At 40.1% G+C, this 17,921-nt stretch overlaps 1 protein-coding gene across 6 annotated transcripts in view; it reads left to right on the forward strand.

Moving 5' to 3' along the window:
* The window catches only part of FAM118B (family with sequence similarity 118 member B), a 66,705-nt gene that overhangs the window by 32,288 nt on the left and 16,496 nt on the right, over positions 1 to 17,921 (forward strand). For all 6 annotated transcript variants that reach the window (XM_066259673.1, XM_066259669.1, XM_066259671.1 and 3 more), the window contains 2 exons: positions 1,314 to 1,406; positions 5,822 to 6,074. In XM_066259673.1, the coding sequence (XP_066115770.1) occupies positions 1,321 to 1,406; positions 5,822 to 6,074 (339 nt within the window). In that variant the 5' untranslated portion in view covers positions 1,314 to 1,320. The remainder of the gene's footprint in view (positions 1 to 1,313; positions 1,407 to 5,821; positions 6,075 to 17,921) is intronic.

Here is a 17,921-nt window from a genome sequence, read left to right on the forward strand (position 1 = left end):
TGCTTGATAATGCCTTTCCCGTGTATCACAGTGTGCTTAGTTAGAGAGGCATGGTTTACTGCCTGTGAGGACACAATTGTCTAGCAACAGGAATTTCTAACAATCAGCAAATCAGTATCAATCGCTCTGTTCTTGACTCCGTGAATTCTTTTCAGCTGATATACTAAATGGATGATTGGGAGTTATTAGCACACTTATCTGTGGGGGTTTTTTATTCCAGTCTTCCCCAAGCCTATTTCATGGGGAAATAAAAAATATTTCTTATATTCCACAAAATGGTGGCTGGTAATTGACATGAGTTGACATTGGTCTTGGGGTTTTCCAGTGGTGGCAGGGAGCCTCCAGGAACAGAAGCAGCAAGATGGCAGTATGGAGTACGAAAGTCATAATTGCAAGGTTATTTTCTTTTAGATTGAGTTTTGGTCACTCATTAATTAATGTATTTCTGTTAAGCAGGGATTACCTTTAGAACACCTTTAGGGTGTACATCAGGAGTCCCCAAACTTTTTACACAGGGAGCCAGTTCACTGTCCCTCAGACCGTTGGAGGGCCGGACTTTAAAAAAAACTATGAACAAATCCCTATGCACACTGCACATATTTTAAAAGTAAAAAAACAAAATGGGAACAAATACAATATTTAAAATAAAGAACAAGTAAATTTAAATCAACAAACTGACCAGTATTTCTATGGGAACTATGCTCCTCTCACTGACCACCAATGAAAGAGGTGCCCCTTCCGGAAGTGCGGCGGGGCTGGATAAATGGCTTCGAGGCCACATGCAGCCCGCAGGTCTTATCTCTTTATAGACCCCTGGTGTACATCTTATTAAAACAATTTACTGTTTGTGCTATTTTATTTTTTTTTTTTTTTGTATTTTTTTTGTATTTTTCTGAAGTTGGAAACGGGGAGGCAGGCAGACAGACTCCCGCATGTGCCCGACCGGGATCCACCTGGCATGCCCACCAGGGGGCGATGCTCTGCCCATCTGGGACGTTGCTCTGTTGTGACCAGAGCCATTCTAGCGCCTGAGGTGAGGCCATGGAGCTATCTTCAGCGCCTAGGCCATCTTTGCTCCAATGGAGCCTTGGCTGCGGGAGGGGAAGAGAGAGTCAGAGAGGAAGGAGAAGGGGAGGGGTGAAGAAGCAGATGGGCGCTTCTTCTGTGTGCCCTGGCCGAGAATCGAACCTGGGACTCCTGCATGCCAGGCTGACGCTCTAGCACTGAGCCAACCGGCCAGGGCCTGTTTGTGCTATTTTAAATGGTACACTTTATAGATCTAATTGTGGTCCATGGTGTTTAATTAATTTTAGAAACTCGATGGCTTCTACAGGGAGCCTGGCCTCTGATACAGACAGCATTTGTGGATTCTTCAGTGATGGCGCACCCCCCACCAAAAAGCCCAGGTAAACGCGGAGGGGACTCTGAGGTACATAGTAATGGTAGTTAACAAAAATTAACAGAAATTTTATCAAGGTTATAAATGTACGTAATTTTAAAATTCAGTACTTAAAGGCTATGCCTTGCTCCTCCTCACAGAAAATGACTTTCACCTTTTTTATTTGTTTCTCTAATATTTACATCCATATTTCTAAATACTATGTGTAAGCTGCATTTTGCTGTTGGGGTCTTATCTCTATAGTTACGGGAGATGAGGGCTAGGCTTGCTCTCATGGGTCTCCTCCCCCAGAGGACACATGCACACGTGCACATACACAAACATCATACACGCTTCCCACAGCCCCCAGCATGTTTTATATCACATTTTTGGTTAAATCAGTTTTTAATTATTTATATTCTATGCCTGTATAAATGGCATTCATAGTTGAGCCTAATGTGTTATGATTACAGTTCTTGTCCATTTATCCCTCTAAGTTATCAAAGATTGTTGTCTCTCTCGCTCTTTTTTTGTTCACTTTGTTTTCTGTGTACCTATCAATTTATCTTCAAACTCTTGAGAGAAGAGTCAGTCTCCTGGACATAGTGACACCTCAGTAATGTACTAGCTACATTTGTTTCATGGATTCTTCTTCTGGACTGTATGCCGCTCAGGACGGTTGTTCATCATGCTGCTCCATGGTTCTGCCATCACCCTGAGAATTCCTTTGACGTCTCTCTCTATTGGAGCCTGTTTCCTGGGTCTCATGTCTTTTTCTTTCGTGTACTCTTTCATTTTGCTGAAGGATACCCTCATTGACTTCCTCAGTGAGGAGGCATAGAAAAAGTTTTTAAAGATGTTTGAAAATGTCTTTATTATATGGTTACATTTATTTGATTTGGCTGTGTCAAATTATAGATAGGAAATTTTCCTTAGGGTTATGAAGTCATTGCTCATTCTCTGCTAATTCCTAAATGTTCCTGCCAAAATAATACATACCCTGTTCTAATTCCTAGTCATTTGTTTTATGTGACTTTTTACATTTTTCTCATGAGAAGCTTGTTAGAAGAATGGTTATTATGATCAGTAACCTGAAATTTCATAATATATCTTCATATGAGTCTAAATATTAGGTGACCTTTCAAGCTGGCTACTAATAACTTCACTTTAGATAAATTTTTGTACTTACTTGTTAATTTTCTTTATAGTTTTTCTCTATTCTGTCTTTGTAGAACTCTTGGTGTTCTGGTGTTAGACTTTCTGAATCTGATTTTGTATATTTTTCTATCGCTTGTATTTTTATTATTCTACTTTCTCAGATTTTTTTTGTTTTATCATCCAACCTTATGATCCTTATTTGTTATATTTTTAATTTCCAAGAAATCTTTTTTTTGCTCATCTCTTTTTATAACATTCAGTTCATTTTTCACAAAGGCCATTTTAAAAAACTATGTAGATGTCATTGTTTTCTTTTCAGTTTTTCTTTATTGTTTCTTGTTAACTCCAAGTTCCATTCTATCTGCTAGTTTTGTTTTGGTGAAATGTTTATATTGGGGGCTTTACCCACATATAAGGTGACCCTTACTTATCTGCTTATATTTAAGAGAAAACCCTAAAAAGCTAGTTGGAGATTCTTGTGTGCATAAGAGGGGCTTGGTCACTGCTGGGCATCACTGTGGATGGAAGTCCCTCTACAGCTGAGGGACTCCCACCCACCAGCATCTGGGGGGTCTTTTCTCTCATGCTGGCCATTTTCCCCAAAAGGAAGTTCTATTTCCTGGCTGAATGGGGAATGGGGTACGGGAATATCACTGTCAGTGTGAGGGAGTTTTCTTGGAGAAGCGGGCAGGGGAGAGTCTTATATTTCATATACAGACCTTTACCTAATCTCCCTCCCCAAGCTGTGCACAGTGTTCTCAAATTCAAAATTCTCTGATTCAACTCCTTCTGGAAGCGAGGCCTCAATCTCCGAATTCTAACGGCTTGGTGCAGTCTTGCAATGAATTTGCCCCTTTGGGTCCCACTGGCCCCTCTACCTTCAGGTATACCTGAACTGTCCCAAGGTTCTACAAGGTTCGACAGAGGGCATCAGCTCTTACTCTTCAGCTTCCGAGATTTTGTCGACCTCTTGTCTGCTGTTAACTTTCCCTATTTGACTTTTGAACTTATGCCTTCTAAAAAAATTACTATTATTTAGTGGTTTTAAGAAAAAACAAAAATAAAAACCAAGTTGTTACATTTTTCTTTTTAAGCATGTGGGGTTTTTAAAATTTTTTATTGATTGATTTTAGAGAGAGGTTGATTTGTTATTCTACTTATTTATGCATCCATTGGTTGATTCTGGTAGATGACCTGACCAGGGATCAAACCGCAGCCTTGGTTACTAGGATGAGGTGCTATCCAACTGAGCTACCTGGCCAGGGCTACATTTTTCTTTTTAACTACAGCTCTTAAATTGGGAAAAGTTACACCTCAAATCTATAATGTATGAAGTAAAAAATTCAAATAGCACAGCACAATCAAGTGCAAAATAAAAATCTTTTTGCTCCCCAATTCCGGAGTTAACCACTGTTTATAGCTCTTGTGAATTCTTCTAGAAATTTTCTGAGAGTATATTTGTGCATGCTTCAGTAACTTGATTCCCTTGAACTGAAAATCATTTTTCATCATTTTCTTCTAAAATCTATTCCTGTCTTTTCCAGTAGACTAAACTTTTGAGATTAAGAACTTCGATTGTTCATAAATACATCACTAGTGCCAATCGTAATCTCTGGTATTTTATAAACTTTTCATATTTGTTGAAGGACTGAATGCCGGAGTTGGAGATTAGGAAAATGATTCTAGAGGTTATTTCTCTAAAGCCAGGTTTCCCAAAGCTTAAAGTATTGTTCTTTCTTGAGTTGTGCCAATATGCTAATCCTGGTTCTCTTTATTTTTTGGACGAAAGGCTGAGAAAAATAATTTTTTTTGGAAAAAACATGCCATTGGCAAAAATTAAAAGTATCTGAATAATTTCAAACATATTTTATTATAGTCTCTAGAATGAAGGGAGGTGGGGAACAGAACACAAAAATTTAGGCTCATCCTGTCTCGCATGGAAACTTCAGGACAGAGGTCTGTCTTTGCTTATCTTGGTAAGAAAGGGATGGTTTTTACTTTTTGTTGTATCTATTGAATAGTTTTTTTTAATTAAAAAAATTTTTTTTTTGCTATTTGAGAGAAAAGGAGAGTGAAGCATCAACTCATTCTTAGTTGTTCTATTTTTATGTTGTGCACCCATTGATTGCTTCTCATACATGTTCTGAGTGGGGATCAAACCTGTGACCTTGTTGCACCGGGACAGTGTTTTATCCACTTAGCCACCTAACCAAGGCAGTTATTTTTTTATTTGAGTTCCTGGGGCTCTTCCTGGGTTTTCAGAGTTCTGTTGGCTACTCTTTCTTTCTTTATGGCCTGAGGATATCTTAAACAAACTGAAGGCAAACCTGTTCTCATGTTTATCTCCTGCTCAGTTTTAGTCACTTTCAGTTTTGTCTTAATGTTCACAAAATTTGGCTTAAATTTTTTATTGGCTTTCTTTCATTTCCTATTTTGTTTCTCAGTAGCTGTTTAATTTGTATGGAGTTCTGTTCTCATAGGAATCTAAATGAAACATTTTCTTTGAAATTTAATGTTGGTTTAAAGTCAACTTATCAGAACTCAACTGAGCTGTAATATAATCAGAACTTTTCCTAATATTAGTGGGAGTTCTTAGATTGAGAGGACTATGAAGGAGAAAATTGATTTTAAGATTGCTTTTTAGACCTGACCAGGTGGTGACGCAGTGGATAGAGCCTTGGATTGGGACGCAGAGGACCCAGGTTCGAGTCCCAAGGTCGCCTGCTTGAGCGTGGGCTTATCTGGCTTGAATGTGGGCTCACCAGTTTGAGCACGGGGTCACTGGCTTGAGCATGGGATCATAGACATGACCCCATGGTTGCTGGCTTGAGCCCAAAGGTCACTGTCTTGCGCAAGGAGTCACTCAGTCTGCTGTAGCTCCCCACCCAAGGCACAGAAGAGAAAGCAATCAATAAACAACTAAGGTGCCTCAACGAAGAGTTGATGCTTCTCATCTCTCTCCCTTCCTGTCTGTTTGTCCATATCTGTTCCTCTCTCTGTCCCTGTCTCTCTTGCTTTAAAGAGAGAGAGAGAGAGAGAGAGAGAGAGAGAGAGAGAGATTGCTTCTTAGGATTCCTGGAATAGGTATATGACTTTGTTTTTCAGCAGCCACTGGCACAGTATTCCAGTCTTTTTGCATAAGCTATTTTGGAGAGGTGTCAGAAACTGACACTTGTCATCTTTGAAACTGTAGAAGTTATAGCTGAAAACCACGTTTTAGTCTCTTCATGTGCTCCATATCTGTTGCATGTTTCCCATCCTCTCCTGTGTGTTGGACTTTTTTAGGAAGCTGCTTCCAAGCTTAAAAAGTAAGAAGCCTGGGGAACTTGTGCTGGTGATTGGAACAGGCATCAGCGCTGCAGTCGCACCTCAGGTGCCAGCCCTCAAGTCCTGGAAGGGGTTGATTCAGGCCTTATTGGATGCTGCCACTGATTTTGATCTTCTGGAAGATGAGGAGAGCGAAAAGTTTCAGAAATGTCTCCACGAAGACAAGAATCTTGTTCATGTTGCCCATGACCTTATTCAGAAACTCTCTCCTGTGAGTACCCTGTCATTTGAAGTTTCCTAAAACCATTCCGTGTATGCTGAATGTGATCAGGATATGTATTTCTGTGTAGATACGCATAGCATTTGCCTTGCCTTTTCTATAAAATGGGTGTATGGACTTTATCCAGGGTTGTTATCTCTTGACCCTATTTCAGTGTGTGTGTGTGTGTGTGTGTGTGTGTGTGTGTGGTGGTGGTGATGATGATGATGATGATGATGTTGTTGATGATGTTGGGGCCTTTGTGGTACAAAAATGAGACCACTGTTCCATTGTTGCTGAATTTACTTTTTCTGCACATACTACTATAAAAGCTGTGTTCACTGGCACCCATGCCTCTTAAGGAACCTCGGAAAGATTAGAGATAATTCTTACCATTTTATTGATTAAGCAACACAAATTTTTAATGTTCTTTTAAAGGCAGTCACTTAAAATATAAGTAATTTTGTCTTGCTTTATCAAACTGAGTTGGACACTAATTCCCTAATGGCTAAAAGACCTCCTTGTCTTGTTTTATCTTAAAAATGTCTTGAAAATCAAGATTTACTTAGAAATATTTGGAAATAATAGAGTAGCCAAAGCATGTTCTAAATCTTAAGTATACCTTAAAAAAATAAAAAATAAATATATATTTAACTCTTACTCCTAAGAAGTTAATTCAGTGTTTATTTCCCTCCTTCTCCCCCAGCTCTAAGGCCTATAGAAAAGAAGGTCATTAAAAGTTAACCTAGAAGACATGTATTTATAAGTAATCTTTTTCTGGTTCATGACTCATTTTAGAAACTTAAGGCCTTTTTTTACTTTTCATTTCATTCTTATTTGGGGTGAATTGTTACTAACCTAGAACAGTGTAAAGATTTAACAAGTTTTAAAGAGCTCATGAGAGTTTCACCTTATATACAAAAATTAACTCAAAATGAATTAAAGACTGAAATGTAAGAGATAAGACTATAAGAAAGCAGGGTTGTAAGGCTTCATGACTTTGCATGTAGCAGTGGATTTTTAAACATGACACCAAAAACACATGTAGCAAAGGAAAAAATAGATAAAACTGTACTTCAAAGTTAAAAATTGTTAATCTCAAAGAATACTTATCAAGATAGTGAAAAGCCCCAGAATGGGAGAAAATATTAGCAATTTATATACCTGATAAGAGTGTAGTATCCAGAACTATTCCAACTTAATGATATAAAGGCCAATAATTCACTTTTAAAGTGGCAATGGATTTGAATAGACATTTATTTAAGGAAAGTATACAAATGATCAGTAAGCACATGAAAGAAACTTAGAAAAATGCCCATCAAAGCCACACCACATGAGATAGCACTCAGATGGCTAGCATTAAGGTCAGTTAATAAATATTGGCAAGGACGTGGAGAATTCAGGACCATCATGCACTGCTGGGAATGTGAAATGGTGCAGACAGTGTAGAAAACAGTCTGGTGGTCCTCCAAACAATTATAGTTATCATACAACCCAGCAGTTTCACTTCTAGATATATACCCAAGAGAAATGAAAATGTGTGTTCATACATAAACTTATAAGTGAATGTTTATAGCATTGCAAATAGTAGCTAGAAGGTAGAAATAACCCAAATGTGGCATAGTCACATAGTCATACAGTAGAATATTACTTGACAAAAAGGAATTAAGTACTGATAGACACTACAATAGGAATGAACTTTTAAAACATTATGCTAAGTGGAAGCTAATTGTAAAAGACAACATATTAGATTATTCCATTCATAGAAGATGTCCAGAACAGGGAAGTCTGTTAGAGACAGAAAGTAGTTGTCTAGGGCTGGAGCAGGGATGGAGGGCAGGACGGTGATAAAGTGATGAAATGTAAAATCAACTGTGGTGACAGTTGCACATGTCTGTGAATCTAAAAATAATCATTGAACTGTACACATCAAATAGGTGAATTACATGCCAAGTGAATTATATCTCAGTAGAGCTGTTAAAAATAAAGTTAACTGGCCCTGGCCGGATGGCTCAGTGGTAGAGCGTCGGCCTGGCACACAGGAGTCCTGGGTTCGATTCCGGCTAGGGCACACAGGAGAAGCGCCCATTTGCTTCTCTACCCCTCCCCCTCTCCTTCCTCTGTCTCTCTCTTCCCCTCCTGCAGCTGAGGCTCCATTGGAGCGGAGTTGGCCCAGGCACTGAGGATGGCTCTGTGGCCTCTGCCTCAGGTGCTAGAGTGGCTCTGGTCGCAACAGAGTGTCACCCCCTGGTGGGTGTGCCGGGTGGATCCTGGTTGGGCGCATGTGGGAGTCTCTGTCTGACTGCCTCCCCGTTTCTGGCTTCGGAAAAATACAAAAAAAAATAAAAATTAAAAAATTTTAAAAAATAAAGTTAAGCTCAGCCTGTGGTGGCACAGTGGATAAAGCATTGACCTCGAACACTGAGGTCACTGGTTCAGAGCCCTGGGCTTGCTGGGTCAAGCAACCACTGAACAACTAAAGTGAAGCAACTATGAGTTGATACCTCCCACTCCCTCTTCCCTCTCTCTGTAAAATCAATCAATAAACTATATATATATATTTTTTTGTTGTTGTTATTTTAAGAGAGAGACAGGAAAGGAGATTGAGAAGCATCAATTTGTAGTTGTGTCACTTTAGTTGTTCATTGATTGCTTCTCATACGTGCCTTGACGGGGTGGGCTTCAGCCGAGCCAATGACCCATTGCTCAAGCCAGCAACCCTGGTGGAATCATGTCTACGATCCCATGTTCAAGACAGGACCCTGCAGTCAAGTGAGCCTGCGCTCAAACAGGTGTCCTTGAAGTTTTGAAACTGGGATTTCAGCATTCCAGGTTGATGCTCTCTCCATTGCACCACTACTGGTCAGGCAATAAATAAATCTTAAAAAAATAAAAAGATGAAAGGTATATGATTCAAACATTAATCAATAGAAAGTGAAAGTATCTATATTATATACTATGATAAAGTGCACTTGAGAGCACAAGAGGAAGGAAAACATAATTTTTTTAATCTCCAAAAATATACAAAGGTACTGTCATTTAAAAGGTAATTCAAGAGGCCTGACCTGTGGTGGCGCAGTGGATAAAGTGTTGACCTGGGAACACTGAGGTTGCCGGTTCGAAACCCTGGGCTTGCCTAGCCAAGGCACATATGAGAGTTGATGCTTTCTGCTCCTCTCCCTTCTCTCTCTCTCTCCCTCTCTCTCTCTCTCTCTTTCTCTTTCTCTCTCTGTCTCTCTTAAAAAAAAAAAACTGAATAAAGTTAAAAAAAAAAAGTAATTCAGGAGTATATAGACAAAAAATGTAAGAGATAAAAGTATTAAAGAGGTGTGTTGACCAACTAATAAAAATGTTGTTGGCCCTGGCTGGTTGGCTCAGCGGTAGAGCGTCGGCCTGGCGTGCGGGGGACCCGGGTTCGATTCCCAGCCAGGGCACATAGGGGAAGCGCCCATTTGCTTCTCCACCCCCCCCCTCCTTCCTCTCTGTCTCTCTCTTCCCCTCCCGCAGCCAAGGCTCCATTGGAGCAAAGATGGCCCGGGCGCTGGGGATGGCTCCTTGGCCTCTGCCCCAGGCGCTGGAGCGGCTCTGTTCGCATCAGAGTGACCCCCCCCCCCCCAGGGGCAGAGCATCGCCCCCTGGTGGGCAGAGCGCCGCCCCTGGTGGGCGTGCTGGGTGGATCCCGGTCGGGCGCATGCGGGAGTCTGTCTGACTATCTCTCCCCGTTTCCAGCTTCAGAAAAAAAAAAAATGTTATTATTTTTTTTTGGAAAGAAAAGGAGTGCTTGTGGGGGAAAGTGTACTGTTATTAGTCCGGGAAGACTAGTGTGGATGGAGAAGTCCTATTTCAAAGTGGGACCCTGTAGTGTTGTTCTGCTACCCTATAATCTTGGCTGTAGTCCTCAATAATCCATTCAAATGTCTCCTGAAAATAAGGAAACGTGATTTTGCTAGTTTGTGGTGAGTTATGATTGAAAGTAATGAGAAGATTTATAAAGTCAGTGTCAATAAATATATATATACCAACCAAGTATATCAAGCTGAAGTCACTGATTATCTGTGGATGGTGATTTATTATTGACCTGGCCTGTGGTGGCACAGTGGGTAAAGCATTGGCCTGAAATACTGAGGTTGCCGATTTAAAACCCTGGGTTTGCCAGGTCAAGGAACATATAGGAAGCAACTACTATGAGTAATGCATCCTGTTTCTCCCCCCTCTTGCTGTCTTTCCCTTTCTTTTCTTCTCTCTCTCTCTCTCTCTCTCCTCTCTCTAAAAATCAATAAATAAAATCTAAAAATAAATAAACTGTTTAAAGTATAGTTGTAGAGTAGAATCAGTTCAAGTAGCAATTGTTAAACTTTTGTGTCAAGATTCCAAAATTTAAAATTAAAACAGAAAATTATAAAATACTAATTCATTTAAAAATATTGTATAGTAAACCTATTATTATATGTCAACATAAATGTTTATGAAAAATAATTGTTTTCCAAAACAAATTTGTGAGCAGAGTAGTATTTGTTTCATATCTTTGCAAATCTCTTTAATGCAGGGGTCCCCAAACTACGGCCCGGGCCGCATGCGGCCCCCTGAGGCCATTTATCCGGGCCCCACCTCACTTCCGGAAGGGACACCTCTTTCATTGGTGGCCAGTGAGAGGAGCATAGTTCCCATTGAAATACTGGTCAGTTTGTTGATTTAAATTTACTTGTTCTTTATTTTAAATATTGTATTTGTTCCCATTTTGTTTTTTTACTTTAAAATAAGATATGTGCAGTGTGCATAGGGATTTGTTTATAGTTTTTTTTATAGTCCGGCACTCTAGCGGTCTGAGGGACAGTGAACTGGCCCCCTGTGTAAAAAGTTTGGGGACTCCTGCTTTAATGCCTAGATTAATAGAAAACAGCTAGATTCTCATCTGCTTTATATATTCAGTCTGTTATGTTTGTGTTGATATCATTTAAGTATATGAAAAAAATCAGGTCTCAAAGATACATGTTGGAAAAGAGAGAAGTATAGATATTCTTGGTTGATACCACACCAAAAACTCAGTAAGTGATAGCTTCCTAAAGATTAATAGTAATATGTAATCTGAAATCAGATCACGTCCATATTCAATATGGTAATATGAGTTTGAACATTTCTTGTTCAATTGCATTAAATATATCCATTGATCTATCTTGCATATAGAATGAATCTTTTACCTGTGCGTGATTTTATTTTATTTTTAGTGAGAGAGAGAGAGGGAGAGGTAGGCAGACAGACAGACAGACAGACAGGGAGAGGGATGAGAAGCATCAATTCATAGTTGCATCACTTTAGTTCATTGATTGCTTCTCATACTTGCCTTAAGGGGAGGCACACTCCAACCAAGTCATGACCCCTTACTCAAGCCAGTGAATTTGAGCTTCAAGCCAGTGACCATAGGATCAAGTCTATGATTTCACACTGAAGCCACAACCCCGCTCTCAAGCTGGTGAGCCTGCACTCAAGACAGATGAGCCTGTGCTCAAGCCAGTTACCTCGGGGTTTTGAACCTGTGTCCTCGGTATCCCAAGTCGATGCTTTATCCTGGTGCCACCGCTGATCAGGCTACCTGTGTGTGAGTTTATAATGGCATGCATTGGTCATTTGGAAAATATTGGTTCACTCAGTTATACATATCTTCCAGATATTGATACCAGTTTTATCACAAAGGTATTTGGAAGCTGTCAAACTCATGGTGGCAGATAGAAGTTTTCTAAAATGCTGACTTTTGCTTGTAAGTTCAGTTTCATCATTGGCAATAATGACAGAATCAGTAGTTGTTTTCCTTGAAATGACAGGCTCCCTTCATTCATTTTCAAGAAAAGTGCCTGAAAATACCCAAATATGAATAATTAGTTTCAATTATCCAAGTAAAAATGATGTTTGATGAAAAAAAGGTGGCTAGTTCAGTTTACTGTTGAAATAATCACACAAGTGTTTTGCTGGTAGACAACATAGCATACTCCAGTCTACAGAAGTGCTGTGTGCATCTCTCCTGTTTCTTCATGCAGAATCGAGAGGACATGGACTCGAGTCAAGATTTCATATAATTTTTACTGCTTCATTAAGTGAATTTGGCATCTTTTTCTTACTGAAAATTCTTTTTTTTTTTTAATTAATTAATTTTTTTCTTTAAGCTGGAAACGGGGAGAGACAGACAGACTCCCACATGCGCCCGACCGGGATCCACCCGGCACGCCCACCAGGGGCGACGCTCTACCCACTAGGGGGCGACGCTCTGCCCCTCCGGGGCGTCGCTCTGCCATGACCAGAGCCACTCTAGCGCCTGGGGCAGAGGCCAAGGAGCCATCCCCAGCTCCCGGGCCATCTTTTGCTCCAATGGAGTCTTGGCTGTGGGAGGGGAAGAGAGAGACAGAGAGGAAGGGGGGGTGGAGAAGCAAATGGGCACTTCTCCTATGTGCCCTGGCCGGGAATCGAATCCGGGTCCCCCGCACGCCAGGCTGATGCTCTACCGCTGAGCCAACCGGCCAGGGCTGAAAGTTCTTTTTTAATGAAGAATACAATGATAACTGGCACAGCTTTGTTCTCTGTCTTAATTCATGCTAATGTTGACATAATGGCTAAACCTGTAGAGAATTTTTATAAATTTATCTGAGTCAAATTGACAACATATGCTGGGGGTTAAATGTCATCAAATGGTCTGTAGAATGGCAGTTTTGTGGCTTATTTTGTACATTAAAATTGAAGGAGAAGATGTAAGTAAGAAACATGAAATCCACTGGTGGTAGATTAAGGGGGTGGGAGAAGAGATAGTGGAGAAATCTCTGGATTGGATAAAAGGTAAAATGGAGAGACACATATTTCTTTCACAGTGGCGGGCACAGGCCAGTTAACAGTTCTAGCTAGAGAGGCCTGACCTGTGGTGGCGCAGTGGATAAAGCGTCGACCTGGAAATGCTGAGGTCGCTGGTTTGAAACCCTGGGCTTGCCTGGTCAAGGCACATATGGGAGTTGATGCTTCCAGCTCCTCCCCCCTGTCTCTCTCTCCTCTCTGTCTCTCTCTCTCTCCTCTCTAAAAAAAAAAAATGAATAAATAAAAAAATAAAAATAAAAAAACAGTTCTAGCTAGAGAGATGGCATGCGGGAACAAGGTAACAAAGGATTCAGTGACCTCTGCTAGGGGCTACAGGTTGTGCCTTCAGTTGTGCCTTTGAGGGTATGGGAAAGACAGTCATTGACATTTTAAGGATGTGCTGTCCTACATGCATAAAAACAATGGACAGGGCTAACTTAAGGTAGATTGATTGACCTTTGCTAAGGAAACTGTGGGCCTGGGTTTGACTACCACTGTTACCTACCTGCTCAGTTAGGAATCGGTGCTCAGACTGTCCGTGGGGTTACGTTTGCACACTGAGCTTATCAGGCCTGCTATGTGGCCCCAGCCTATCAGGGTTATTGCACAGCCCCATTTTCCTTCACACTAAGGCCCCAGCAGTTTATCCACCGTTGCCTTTGCGTCATTAGTGCAGATATAAACAGTGTAAAAGACAAAATATCACCTTAACGTTATTATGAAAGTGTTTTTGATTTTGCAGACCTCTCAAGAATCTTAGGGATTCAGGGGTCTGTAGGCTTCATTTGAGAGACATTCCAACAGAGGATATGTAAGAAAAAATACATGTGACCCAAAGGCTTTAAAAGAGAGAAGGAGGGGGCATTTGGGGAAGTTTGAACAGTAGCTGAGTATTTGGTATTGTGTTGATGAAAGAACATCCCATCTAAGAAAAAGTCTTATAAGAGTGTATTCAAGTCTGGCCAGGTAGCTTAGTTTGTTAGAGTGTGGTCTCAACATGCCAGAGTTCTAGTTTGATCCAGGTCAGGGTACATAAAAAATCAACCAGTAATAGCATGAATAAGTAGAACAACAATTTGATGTTTTTCTCTCTCTCAAAAAAAATCAAATTAAAAAAAAGGGGTTAACTTGAGTCAAACTGATGATGGCTGCTGGGAAGCAAAATCAGATTGAGAAAATGCTTTGGAGAATGGCAGTTTTACAGCTTATTTTGTACTTTAGAATCAAAAGGGACTTAAGGGTGCTGTTACAAGGAATCCATTGGTGGTAGATTAGGGAGGTGGGAGATAGCAAAGCAGGGAAACCTCTGGGATTGGATCAAGAGTAACACAGACTTTTACCTCAGTGGGTTTAGGTGTACAACACACAAAGATGATGTTCAGGGAGCAGGCTAACATAAGGGGCTCCGTGGTCCTGTGCTCTGGTGGGAGGTTCTGCCCTCAGGGGTCTGGAAAGGGGGGATTTGACCTTCCAAAGGTCTGTGATCTTGCTGCAAAGGACAGTAGACCAGCTCCCTGCAGATAAAGACTGACCTTTGTCAAGGAAGCTACAGGCCTAGGATGTGACTACCCACCATGACCTTTTAGTTAGGCATTTTTATAGTACAGTATGTTCAGAGCATTCTGTGGGGTTACTTTCCATCTCTGAGTTTATTAGATCTGCCTTGCAGGCCTCTTCTGAGCTTGTCAGCTTTAGTATGTGACCCCTTTTTTGTAGGGAATTAATATTGCATTTTCTAAAGATGCAATTTATGTTTTGTTTTGTGTGTAAAGAGGATTTCTTATATTTAGGGAACCTACTGAAGTATCTGAAATGATGCTTAGGAATTGATTCAAAAAAATGCAGTTAAGTGGGGAAGGTGGATAGGGAGTTTTGGTTAAACAGATTAGCTGTGTGTGATCATTGTTCAAATTGGATGATGGGTACATGGGTTTTTTAATACTCTTCTTTTTTTGTGTCTGTTTGAGAATGTCCATATTTAAAAAGAAAAGACTATAACAACAGTAATATGGCAGTGTTAACAGGCCCATCTTAGTGAGCCAGTTTTTTACAATAGGGAAATGGCATTGTCTTCAACGCAGAGAGGACTCAGAATCAGAAAAAAATGCCATTTAAATGCACTGAGACTGTGGGCAAATAAATTATGAGAAACTCTTTGCTCCTATAGGACTCGGATAATAACTATTGTACTTACCTCATAGGCTTTTGTGAAGAATAGTAAGATAATGAATATAAAGTGTCTGGCACATAGTAAATACACTGTCAATGTTAGTAACCTTGGTGAAAGAGTCAGAATTGTGGTTTTCTTTATCGGGGAACAGAAAGATGAGAGTTACAGGGTGGAAGGAAACGAAGTGTCACTGGACTTAGTTCACTGCTTTGAAATGAATGAGAAAGTGTCCATGGAAGTGTGTGGGGAGTTCAGCCTTTCCTTTGACCATGGAACTTCCTTTTGTTTTTGTTCCTCTGTTCTGTTTAGAGAGGCCTCTAATGGCAACCTTAGTTCTAAGTCATCTGCTTCAAGAGAGAGAAATGTTCCTTTTTAAGTCTGAAGAATTCAGTACGCTGACAAAAAAGCCTGTTTTCTTCCTCTCTCTGTTGACATGTCAAAAGGTACTAACTTAAAGAAATCGGACTGAAAGATAGCTAGCTAAAGTAAGTGACTCATGACATTTATTTCCAGGCTTTAACCTTCTTTATTTCTTTTCTTAGAAACAAGAAAATGTATTCCACACCTATGATTAGCTCGTTGTACACCCAGGCGCTTTTATCTGTGCGCTCAATGATTACACTGGTGTTTGACTGTAGTGTTATATAACTATGTGCATGAATCCAACTACAAAATGAAGTTATAAAACACAAGGAAGTTCTTAAAATAACCATAATCTTTCATTTTAACTGAATTTTGCTTTTTTTGAATAGGTACTATTTACACACATTGCAGAAATCAAAATGATATAAAAAGGTTCATTACATCACATCTCATTCCCACTCATGACTTTGTTCGCCTCCTCTTCCCAAACTGACCCCCCCCAGAAGTCACCACTGTTACTAGTGTTTTGACAATCCTCCCAGTGTTTCTTATGCAGAAAGAAGCAAATAGGACTATATTTATTCTGTGTGTGTGTGTGTGTGAGAGAGAGAGAGAGAGACAGAGACAGAGACAGAGACAGACAGACAGATAGGGACAGAGGAAGGGAGAGAGATAAGAAGCATCATCAATTCTTCGTTGCCGCTCTTTAATCTCCTTAGTTGTTCATTGATTGCTTTCTCATATGTGCTTTGACCAGGAGGCTACAGAAGACCGAGTGACCCCTTGCTCTAGGCAGAGACTTTGAGCTTCAAGCCAGCGATCTTGGGCTCAAGCCAGCAACCATGGGGTCATGTCTGTGATCCTATGCTCAAGCTGGTGAGCCTGCACTCAAACTGGATAAGTCCGCACTCGAGCCAGTGGCCTCGGGGTTTCAAACCTGGGTCCTCTGTGTCTCATTCTGGCACTGTATTCACTGTTCCACCGCCTGGTTAGTGTATATGTATTCTTATCTCAGTACCTCCATCCCCCATTTCAGCAGGTAGTGTTCTAGACATGCTGCTGTCTGTACCACCTTTATTTCACATAGAGCATATTTACAGTATATCCTGGAGCTCCCTCTGTGCCAATCGCCTCTGTATTCTGGGCTTGTTTCCAGTCTTTTACAGCTAGCAGAGCAGTGATGACCTTGTATACAGGGTGGGGCAGAAGTGAGCTTACAATTATTCATATGGTAAGTAATACAGTAATTAATAAATAGTGACAGAAGAATAAACTGTTTCATGCATTAACAACTGTAAGTCTACTTTTGCCCACCCTGTTGTCATTTCATTTGTTTATAATACATCTGTGGGATATAGTCCCAGAAATGGAGTTTCAAGATTATAGGATAAATGAATTATAATTTGATAGATGTTAAAAGGGCACTATATTTTCCATACCTAATCTGGAAAAGTACTTGGCATTCAGTAATAGTTGACTCTTGTATGTAGTGAAATTCGGTAGCTGAGGTTATAAATTCCTGTTTGTTTCTGATTAGATTGCTTGTTTTTTGTGTTAAGAGTCCCCAGTTGGTTATCTGTGGGCTGCTACAATATGTGATGCAATTATTTATATATATTTATGCTCTTCTGTAATGAAAATGGAAAGTTAAGTGTATTCTTAGCCACATAAATTATGAGCCATGGCATCTATTGATATTTAGCACTAGAAAAGAATTCTTGAGCCCTCGACAACAGGGTACAGTGAGGACCTGTCTAGTTGTAGATGTAGCATGGAACAGTTATTGACAAGACCAGATAAACTTCTGAGGTGTCACCATCAAGTAGAGGTCCTGTTTCACCTCTTCTCTAATTTTTCTACTGTGCAAATATTTACCATTTATTTGGTAGGTATGAATAAGTGATAACTTTAGAAAATACTCTGAAAAATAATTTGGCAAATTGAAGTGTGTGTTTTATGAATCTGCTTCCATGGATCTGTGGAAACAGGTCTTTATTTATCTGAGCATATGCTGTTAGAGATCTGTGCAAAGGAACAGAAAGGGAGGGAGACCATTGAAGAAAAACAGAAGGCATTGTTATTTACTATCTAGCTGCTAAGTGAAGTTTCTTGGAGTTTGAATGGGAATATTAGGGTCTTTAAGGGCTAATTCTTTTTTTCTTTAGTATTTTTTTGTCTTTATTATTGATTGATTTTAGAGAGACAAGAAAGAGGAAGAGAGGAAGAGAGGGAGGGAGAGAGATAATGAAGCATTCATTTGTTGTTCCACTTAGTTGTACATTCATTGGTTACTTCCTGTATGTGCTCTGACTGGGGATCAAACCCACAACTTTGACATTTTTGGGAGTGACGCTTCAACTGACTATGCTAACTGGCCAGGGCCTAGAACTAATTCTTACTCTGCTAGTTATCTAATGGAATGGTATTGCAGGAATAGAATAGGAATCAGATTTATGTTATAGCATGTTACATAGTTACTTTCCCTTTCAAAT

Source organism: Saccopteryx bilineata, chromosome 2 (assembly GCF_036850765.1).
Source record: "Saccopteryx bilineata isolate mSacBil1 chromosome 2, mSacBil1_pri_phased_curated, whole genome shotgun sequence".
NCBI lineage: Eukaryota > Metazoa > Chordata > Mammalia > Chiroptera > Emballonuridae > Saccopteryx > Saccopteryx bilineata.